General features: G+C 63.1%; 2 protein-coding genes across 6 annotated transcripts in view; one reads left to right on the plus strand and one right to left on the minus strand.

Moving 5' to 3' along the window:
• Positions 1-253: 253 nt before the first annotated feature.
• On the plus strand, positions 254-5,924 carry UCK1 (uridine-cytidine kinase 1). Of its 2 annotated transcripts, XM_059410500.1 has the most exons (7): positions 259-456; positions 838-997; positions 1,766-1,862; positions 2,066-2,208; positions 2,288-2,382; positions 4,087-4,135; positions 4,640-5,924. In XM_059410500.1, the coding sequence occupies exons 1-7, from the start codon at positions 349-351 to the stop codon at positions 4,816-4,818; spliced, it is 831 nt and encodes a 276-aa protein (XP_059266483.1). In that variant the 5' UTR covers positions 259-348; the 3' UTR covers positions 4,819-5,924. The 2 variants fall into 2 exon arrangements, with proteins under 2 accessions (XP_059266484.1, XP_059266483.1); XM_059410501.1 differs by lacking the exon at positions 2,288-2,382 and having other exon boundaries at positions 254-456.
• The window catches only part of POMT1 (protein O-mannosyltransferase 1), a 16,699-nt gene continuing 13,202 nt past the window's right edge, over positions 5,920-9,416 (minus strand). For all 4 annotated transcript variants that reach the window (XM_059410497.1, XM_059410496.1, XM_059410498.1 and 1 more), the window contains 4 exons: positions 9,011-9,124; positions 8,209-8,335; positions 7,108-7,285; positions 5,920-6,666 (listed from right to left, as the gene is read on the minus strand). In XM_059410497.1, coding sequence (XP_059266480.1) covers positions 6,492-6,666; positions 7,108-7,285; positions 8,209-8,335; positions 9,011-9,124 — 594 coding nt within the window. In that variant the 3' untranslated portion in view covers positions 5,920-6,491. The remainder of the gene's footprint in view (positions 6,667-7,107; positions 7,286-8,208; positions 8,336-9,010; positions 9,125-9,416) is intronic.

The raw sequence follows: 9,416 nt of genomic DNA on the forward strand, positions 1-9,416 counted from the left end.
GCTTCTGCTGGGGAGGCGGCCACCCGTCTAGAGACTCCTGCAGCCAGAGGCGCTACGCAGGGGCTTTCACCTTTTGCAGCAAACTCGCAGCACCAGAGGGGGCTGTGGGCAACCTGGCGGCAGGGGAGCCGGCCCGCCTCGCGCAGGCGCAGTGTCCTCGGTCCCCTCGGACTACAACCCCCGCCCTGCCCCGCTCCCCGCGCCCCCCCCCCCCCCCCGCCGCGCCGCGCGCCTCCCGGAAGTGGAGCCCCGGGGGGCGTCTCCGACCTTCGCGCGGAGGCGGGCGGGCGGGCTGGTTCGGGGAGGCGGCGGGAGCCAGGAACCCGATGCGAGCCAGCGGAGCCCGGGATGGCTTCGGCTGGCGGCGGCGACTGCGAGGGCGCCGCGCCGGAGGCGGACCGCCCTCATCACCGGCCCTTCCTGATCGGGGTGAGCGGCGGCACCGCGAGCGGGAAGGTAAGGGGCTGGGCGGCCCGGCGGGGCCTGCTTGTGCCACCTCGACCCCCGACCCTCGGAGACTCGGGGCGGGCCGATCCGGCTTCCAGCCGGCGAAGAGACCCCCGGCTCCTGGTTGCCGAGGCGCCCCCTCCGGGGCGGGGCGTGGAGGGGCGAGGGGTGGAGGGGCGAGGGGCTGTGGCCGTGGTGGGCCAGGCCGGGGTGCAGGCAGGGCCTGGGGCGCTTGCCCTCGGGCTCCTCGCAACCTCCCCGCGGCCTTCCCCCAAGGCCAGCCCCACCTGTCGCTGGCCTGGTGGGCAGGCCTCCGGGGGCGGGTGGGTCAGGGTCTGCTGACCCTGCGGGAGCAGGTCCAGGCGGGAATCCTGTCTGTGTATTTTCCAGTCCACTGTGTGTGAGAAGATCATGGAGCTGCTGGGCCAGAACGAAGTGGACCACCGGCAGCGGAAGCTGGTCATCCTGAGTCAAGACAGGTTCTACAAGGTCCTCACCCCAGAACAGAAGGCCAAGGCGTTGAAGGGACAGTACAATTTCGACCACCCAGGTGCAGCTGAAGACCCTGAGGGGAGGGGTGGGGAGGACAGACCAAGGGGACTGGCTCTGGGGTCAGCAGGCGATGCAGAGACACCCCAGTGGTCCCATGAGATTTCTGAGTAGCCTGAGCCGGAGCAGGCTGTGTGATTAAGTCAGAAGAACTTTGCCTCATTCTGCGCCCCAGATGGCCCAGCAGGAGCTGCCGGCTCCCTCATTTGGAGCCAGTCAGGAAGTCTTTGCTTCCGTGGCGCCTTGGGGACCATTGCTATGCCAAGATTTTGGTCAGGGACAAATTCCCCCACCTTGCTGCTGTGTGGGGTCCTGCCCTGGGGCAAAGGCCTTGAGAGGCTAGCAGGGCAAGCAGCAGGTAAATGAGAGGGCCGTGTCTGTTCTGCTCGGGTGCTAATGGGGTGGACAGATGAGAGGAGAGAGCCAGCCTGCCCTTCCCTGCCACCGCTAGATCCCACCCTGTGGCTTGCTCCCAGCGGGAGGAAGGCCTAAGCGGCCTCGGTCGGTGGTTATTTCCCAGAAATAGAAGCAGATGCCTAACCCACCTGCCTCCCAGTGTTGGTTGATCAGGAAATCCGGGTCTAACTTCTGTGTGGGACAGCAGCCTGCGAATGTAAACTGTGGGGGTGGGGCCTAGTCCAGATGTTCCCGAGGCCGCAGGGAACTGGAGCACCCAGCTGTGGCCACCCGCCCACCAGGCAGAGGAGGGTGGCCCCATCCCCAGCACAAGGACGCCTGGAGAGTCTTGCCTTTTGTTCGGTCCCTGCAGATGCTTTCGATAACGATTTGATGCACAGGACTCTGAAAAACATCGTGGAGGGCAAAACTGTCGAGGTCCCAACTTATGATTTTGTGACCCATTCAAGGTGAGCAAGGTGGCTCCTGGGAGGTGACCCGCGCGCAGGGGGTGCCAGCTAGCATGCCCCCGTGGGGTCCACAGATGGCCCTGCATCAGCCTGGGCCTGTTGGTTTCTGGGCATACCCCTGTCTCCTGGGGATCCGAGCCGTCTGTGCCTAGGCCCAGGTCCCGTAGCTCCAGCAGGGCCCGTGTCCTGGTCTCGTCTCCCAGGTTAGCAGAGACCACGGTGGTCTACCCCGCAGACGTGGTCCTGTTCGAGGGCATCCTGGTGTTCTACAGTCAGGAGGTCCGGGACATGTTCCACCTGCGCCTTTTTGTGGACACGGACTCTGACGTCAGGCTGTCAAGAAGAGGTAAGGCAGATGCAGTCCTCTCTCTGCCTCTGGCTGAGGCCAGCCGCGCATCCTGACTGCTTTACTCCTCCTGCCTCAGTTCTCCGGGACGTGCAGCGCGGGAGGGACCTGGAGCAGATCCTGACCCAGTACACCACCTTCGTCAAACCGGCCTTCGAGGAGTTCTGCCTGCCGGTACCCCTCCCGCTTGCTTGGGGACCTCCTTTTCTCCCTTTTCAAGAGGACCCCTGGCGCCCTGTACCGTGAGAGCTGAATCGTGGGGGAGCAGGGGCTTATGAAGGGCGAAGTTAGCTCGTTATACCTCGTCCCAGGGACTCTTCTCTGCTCTAAAAGCATTGTCTGTGCAGATGCCTTCCTCTGCCTGCAAGAGGCCCTCGGCCCACGGCTCCACGCAGCTCCTCCTGCTTCAGGCCTTCCCCTGCGCCGCCTGCGTGACCCTCCTGGTGTCACCCCGAGGACCCTCTGCTCCCGCCCGGCCCCCTGCTGTCTTGTCCAGGGCGTCTCTGGCTGGCTGAGCTCGCTGTGCCTGGCTTGGCCCCCTTGGAACGGGTTGCTGCACGGAGGGCAGGGATTCGTGCCTGTCCCCCGCCCAGGCAGGCGCATCGCTGCCATGGTGTGGGCGCTGGCTGGCCCCACCCATGCCTCCTGTCCCTCCAGGCCGCTGTTGGCCGGTGCTCAGAGGCCTGCGGCTGTGTGTCTTTCTCTCCACTTTCCAGCTCTTACGGGATGGGATTTATAGGTAGTTTGAAAGGGAAACTTAACACGTTGCTTCTTAAAAGTAAAATATGGCGCAAAGAAAACCGAGCCGGGATCCCCACTTGTGCTGAGTAGACAGATGGGCTCTGTCAGCTGCTGGTGGAAGAGAACCTTATTTTACGTTTGTGTTCTCCGAAGCACCTGGCAAGTGGTGAGAAAAGTAAATTGATAATTGTATTCTCTGTCATTCACAGAAGGAAAGGCATTTGGCAGAGCAGGTAGTTAATGGGAAAAGTGTGGACACCCAGTGCCACCAGGTGACCCTATGTGGAGGCTGCGCCCCAGCACAGTCCTTGAACTTCCCGCTCCCCTTATGTGCAGCCACACCCTGAGTCTGGCCAGGGTGACCGTGTCCCTCCCTTGCCCCTGCAGTACGACCTTCCTCAGCTCTTCTGCACCCCACATTGAGCGCCCCCCGTGAAGCCAGCCTGGCCCTCCTGTGCTCATGGCTTCCGTGGGTCCCCACAGCCTGCAGACAACGCTGCCCCAGGACGTGGCCCATGTCTACATGCCCACCACACGGAACGGTCCGCGGGGCTGTCCCGCAGCTCAGACGGCTTCCTTTTCCTCCCTCTGCTCTGCCTGCTTGGGGTGTGTCCCTCTTAGCAACACCTGGCTGGGGTCCCTCGGTGGCCGGGTTCCTCCTGGTGTCTCTGTCCCTGCCCTGACCTGCAGAGCACCTGGCAGGGAGCCGGTGTTAGCACGGGGACAGGTAGCGCGGAGGGCTTTGCACGCGCCAGCCGGGGGGTATGCCGCGACCTTCCTTGCTCCCTACTCCGGGCAGCTGCAGAAGGGTTCCTGGTTCCAGAGGAAGAGGGTCACGAGTGGCAGAAGGATGCCGCAGGTCCCGTGGCTCAGGGACCTCTTCCCACAGTGGTGTTCCCAGGAAAATGCACGAGCGTATCAGAGACGCCAGGAGAGGAACGTGTGTCTTCTCCATGCCTCAGCCTTTCCTCCTGCCTCTGGCGCCTGCCTAACACCCAAGTCCCAGCCCCCCACCTGCCACACCCCCGGTCCCCGCCACGCCCCCCCACGGCTGCTCTCCTGCCGTGGAGTCTGGTGTCGAACAACCAGAAGTCCTTGGAGGGACAGAGCTTCTGAGATCTGCTTTTTGCCTTGCAGACCAAGAAGTACGCAGACGTGATAATCCCTCGAGGGGTCGACAACATGGGTAAGAACCAGGCCTGACGGCTGCCCTGACTCCCCAGTCCACTGCCCCAGGCCCTGCCCGGTCCTGGTGGTCACAGTGAAGTGATGAGGGTTCCCGTCCATGTATGTGTATTGCACAGATCCAAAGAATACTTTAAAAATCTGTTTAACACGTTGGACAGCGGAAACGGACCCGCCTTGCTTGTCAGTTCCAGCTCAGTGAGGCTGGAAATAGATCTTTCTGTTGATGGGGACTCGCGCCATAGCAGGAAGTATTTTTTCTCTGGGCTCTTGGTGAACCGAAACCCCCACAGACGGGCCAGGCCGTGTTACTGTGCTCCTTCCCACCAAGCGCTTCTCTGTCTGCCGAGACTCAGGGCACCGCCACGAAGCCTCGGCGGGAGGCCTGTGCTCTCGGCGCCTGAGCCGCCACGGGGCTGGGTGGCTCAGGGAACCGGTGGCAGCCCGAGCCTGGCCTCGAGGCGTCGAGGGGGCGGACGGGCTGAGCGCGCTGTCTCTGCCACAGTGGCCATCAACCTGATCGTGCAGCACATCCAGGACATCCTGAGCGGCGACCTCTGCAAATGGCAGCGAGGGTCCAATGGGCGGAGCTACAAGAGGACATTTCCTGAGCCGGGAGACCGTCCTGGGGTGCTGACCGCTGGCAAGCGATCGCACCTGGAGTCCAGCAGCAGACCCCACTGAGGAGCAGGGTGCTCAGCCTCCTGGGCAGGACCCCTGGCAGACTGTGTTCAGGGTCAGGCCCAGAGATACCCGCCCACCCGCCCCTCTAAACGCCACCACTGCTTCCTCTGGGCGCCATACGGTACGGACAGGATGGGCGGGGAGCGCGGTGGCCCTCACCGCACCTGTCCTACTCGACGGGATGTTGGCACGCCCTCGACATCTTCACCTGCTTCCGCACATTAGAGGGTTAAAAGTCCAAGTTACTGAGAAATGCTCTGGAACGTGTGGTGAGCCAGTCATGTCCTTTGGGAACACGGAGCACACGGCCAGGATGCTGTGGCTGTCCCAGCGTATGTTTGACAGGAACCCATGGCGAGAGGGACTCTCTCTAGGACGATCTGGTTCCCGCGCACAGGAGACTGAAACAGGTCGAGAAAAGAGTACTTCCCCTCTCTAGGTATTACATGTGTGACTGTTTCGTTATTTATTCTGCCATGTGAGTCGTGACCCAGTAACCGAGTTTCATGCTCCACCCACCCTGCCGCCGTGGGGTGCGATCCAGCGGGACACACCCCCTTCTAGGAGCCAGAGAGCTTTCCTTCCTCCTGGGATGTGCGCCAAGGAAGGAGCCCCTGGAACAAGCCTTTCCTTAACCAGCAGCCAACACAGGAGACGACACATGCTCACCCAGGCCCAGCCCGGCTCCACAGGTGGGGTGGGGGGCAGGCTGGTGCCCCGTGTCTCCACGCCACCCTGCTCAGGAGCCACCTGGGGCCCCGGTGCTGAGTGGACAGGCCTTCCCTGGGGTAGCCCGGGGCCCCATCCAGGGCCCAGCGTCCAATGCCAGCCAGTCTCCTCGCATACGCCCCACCTCCCCCGGCTGCATGATGCCTGTGGCCGGAGTCGTCCTGGTTTTGTCTTCCCTTCCGTTTGTTTAGAAGTGACGCCTTCCCCTGGCCACGGGCTAAGCTGCACGGACACTCCTGGTTTCCTTCCATCAAGCACTGAGTGTAGCTACACAGGACCCCAGTTGAGCTTGGCCGTGGCTACTTCCTGATGACCGTGTGACAGTCGTCAAGCTTACTGTGCCCTTTTGGAGAATCAATAAAGAATACCAAATGCCAGTGTGTCCCTTTTTAATTGTACACAGAAGGCAAACTCAGGGTGGGGGTACCTGTGGGGGACACGAGGCTCAGCGTGCCGGTGGTGCTGCTGGCCCGTGTGTCCCCGTCACGTTGGCAGCAGTGAGGGGTCCCAGGGTCTCTGCTGCAGTGGCCAGAGTCCGGGGCCCGTCCTTCAGTAGCTTGTTTGGCGTGGACGTGATGCAGGCTGGTACCTCGTGGCCCCGCTGTGGACGAGGTGGAGGGGCCGCTGCTTCGCAGGCCCGGGACCTTGGCTGCTTTGACCCTAACTCTCCCCACCGTGGCCCGCTCCCCTCCTGCGGCTGCTCCCTCACGAGGCCCCGCCAGCCACTCACTGTTAGCTCAGGGGGCCCAGAGGCGCCGGTAGACGCCTTGGGCATGTTCTGTGTTGCCTGTAAAGCAGAAACTCGGCTCAAAACTAACCATCATCAACCGTCTGGAGAACGGGACACCATAGCCCAGCCTGGGCTCTTCTGTCAAAGACACCCACGGTTCTCGATGACAGTCCTCCTGCCTGAGCCCAGTCCAGACGTTCACTGTGCACGCGTCCTAGTATTTTCGGATCAGAATGTCCCAACTGTCTTTCCAGCGAAGGGCCCTGAGTTCGCCTGGTGAGAGAGACTTGTCCCCGTAGGTGAGCGGGCGCAGCGTGTTGAACACATGACAGGCACAGGAGTACCACGCCACCACCAGGCTGCCGAAGACGCTCCTCAGGAGAGGGGACCTGTGGGGACCGGGGCATGGGCACGAGGCTCTTCCTGACTGAGGCGCACCGGGCCCCCTGGACAGCCTGTCCCTCCTTCTCTAACTCCCTGCCCCAGGCGCTGGACGTGACCCCCGCCTCGTGCATGTTCCGGAGTCTCCCATCTACGCTCCAGCGCTGGAGCAGCGTCCCCACTCCCGGCGTGATCGAACCACAGCCCTCCCGAGAGGCTGTGCAGCTCCCGACCCCCGAAAACACTGAGTCCATGCCCTCTGGCCCCGCTTCCAGAACTCACTGGGGTTCCGCTCCACTGCACACCGTGCGACCCAGCCCGCATCCCCCTCACAGCCGGCCACACCTGCCTCCCATGGTGCCCCCAACCCTTCCCATGCCACCCGAAGTCCTCCCTTGGGACACCCCCGGACCTGGAGCCCGGGGGGCACAGCCGCCGAGGCCCTGTACCTGCACAGGTGGTCGGCGACGTGCTGCAGGACCACAGGGAGCAGGAGGATCTGGAAGGTGAGCGCGGGGAGGTAGTGGTAGAGGAAGAGCGTCTTCTCCATCAGGAAGAAGGGGAGGTAGTTCACGGCCCAGCCGCCGGCACACAGAGCCCCAGCCAGTACCCAGCGCAGCCAGCAATCTGCGGGGCAAGAGGCTGCCCTGAGCCAGCGCTGCTGACCGGGGCCCCGCGTGCAAAGGCTCTCCGCTAGTCCCACGAGCTGCCTTCCTCGTCTTCAAGGTACACACGCTCTCTGTTTCCCACCCCCCAACCCTTCCCATGATCTCTGGAGAAAGAACAATGTCCCAAGAACCTCCTGTACCTTTCTGCGGGGTCCTCACCATCCCGACCCCCCGAGCCACACCTGCCCCCCTGGGGCCCCCGCTCCTCCAGGATCACCGGCAGGCAGGTCGGACTCTCGGCAGCCAGAGCTGTGAGGGGCTGTATTTGGGTACCTGCCCTGCCCCCGGGGCAGCAGTCAGCGGAAAGACTGTGGACGCTGCCACACTGCTGAGGCCTTTGGGGCTCCCCCTGTCCTTGTCTGTTTTAAGACGGTCCACAGCAGTTTCTGTTATGCAAACCACCCACCCCCGAGTGACTCAGGGCCTGCTGACCACTCCGTGCTGTCCGCCATCCCTGAGCAAGCAAACATTGAGGCAGGGCTCACATGCTGGGGAGAGGGCCACTCCTGCCTGGCCCCTGCATTTCCCTGCACGAGCCTCTAACACAACATGGGACGCTCAACTGCAACATTTTATCTCTAGGAAGACAGAACACAGGGCGCCTAGGGGGCTCAGTCGTTAAGTGTCTGCCTTCGGCTCAGGTCACGATCCCGGGGTCCTGGGATCGAGCACCGCCTCGGGCTCCCTTATCAGCAGGAGCCTGCTTCCCCCTCTCCCTCTGCCCCGCTGATGTTCCCTCTCTTGGGTCTTTCTCTGTGTCAAATTAAGTACAATCTTCTTAAAAAGATACATTTGAGCCCCTTCCACGAAGAAACAAGGAGATCGCCTTAAGACCCAGGTTGCTGGTGAGGCTGGCTGTCACCAGGAGCAAGACACACTGACCCTCGGGCAGGTCCCGGATGCACCTTCGGCGTCTAAGCAGGTACCAGAAGAAGAGCAGCGCGTAGACCGCTGTGGCGAGGCCAGCCGAGGCCCAGATCACGACGTTCCCAAGCAGGTGGATCTGGGCCTGTGAAGGCACAGGGGACCCCATCAGCCACCAGCCGCTTGGAGGGACCCAGCCCCGAGAGCACCCGCGTGCCTGCCAGCCTGCAGCCAAAACCCGGGCGGAGGCTGGAACCGCAGCCCTCTGCTGCAGAAAGGGCGCAAAGCAGCGAGGCAACCAGAGAGGCCGACACTCCTGCTCTGACAACAGCTCCCCGCAGAGGGTGAACCCAGGGCCACGCGCAGCTAAGGACCCCACTTCACAGCAAGTGGCCACTCGTCTCCACGCCGAGGAGGAGGAAGGGGAGCGTTTTCAGCGTGAACTCTTTTGGAAGGTGTTTGGAGCTCGGGGTGCCGGCTCCCGGGCTGCTCGTCCGACGGCGTGAGGAGGGACAGCACGGATGCGCACAGAGCACGGGTGGCCGAGCCCACCCGTGCTCTGTACAGGACAGCGCGGGAGTACTTTAAAAGCCACTCTCAATGCGCTCCCACAAAAGCAGTAAAGCCTGGTTTCCTCCAACGTGCAGCCATGCCGGGACCTCACCCCCACGGCTGACGCAAGCACCGGCCCCGCGCCGCCGGCGCCCCGCAGGAGGCCCCGCACCGAGCCAGGCCTGCGCAGGAGGCAGCGGCTGCTCTCCTCCCCCCGGGGAGCCCCGAGTGACTGCCCCGCCCGCCGCCTGCCCGCGCGCCTGCGTACGCTGGTCCTGGGGTGCAGCCAGTAGGCGATGCTGGTGTCCAGGGTGACCCAGTCCAGCGGCGAGGAGCTGTACTTGTGCTCCGAGTCGTCGCTCTTCACCGTCAGCATCCTCCACTGCAAGGGGGCCAGAGGCCAGAGTCGAGCACAGCGCCAGAGCCACCCTCGCTCGGAGGCCTGTCTGAGGGGCGGGGGTGTCCCTTCCACGTTCACCTGGACCACCCAGCACAGGCGGTGCTGAGGTCCTACCCCAAGGCCCCCGTCAGCCTGTCTGTCAGGGGAAGGGACTCAACTTGGTGCTAAGGACACTTTTAGATTCAGGTTTCTGGTTCTGACGTTTCAGGACCCCGGGTTTCTGGTTCTGACGTTTCAGGACCCCGGGTTTCTGGTTCTGACGTTTCAGGACCCC

The sequence above is a fragment of the Mustela nigripes genome, chromosome 9 (genome assembly GCF_022355385.1).
Source record: "Mustela nigripes isolate SB6536 chromosome 9, MUSNIG.SB6536, whole genome shotgun sequence".
In the NCBI taxonomy this organism is placed as follows: Eukaryota; Metazoa; Chordata; class Mammalia; order Carnivora; family Mustelidae; genus Mustela; species Mustela nigripes.

Bases quoted from the DNA above. Each gene is read 5' to 3' on its own strand.
- UCK1 (XM_059410500.1), top strand. From the start codon at position 349: ATGGCTTCGGCTGGCGGCGGCGACTGCGAGGGCGCCGCGCCGGAGGCG. The intron at 998-1,765 runs GTGCAGCTGAAG...CGGTCCCTGCAG, and splicing joins GTACAATTTCGACCACCCAG to ATGCTTTCGATAACGATTTG. The intron at 4,136-4,639 runs GTAAGAACCAGG...TCTCTGCCACAG, and splicing joins TCGAGGGGTCGACAACATGG to TGGCCATCAACCTGATCGTG.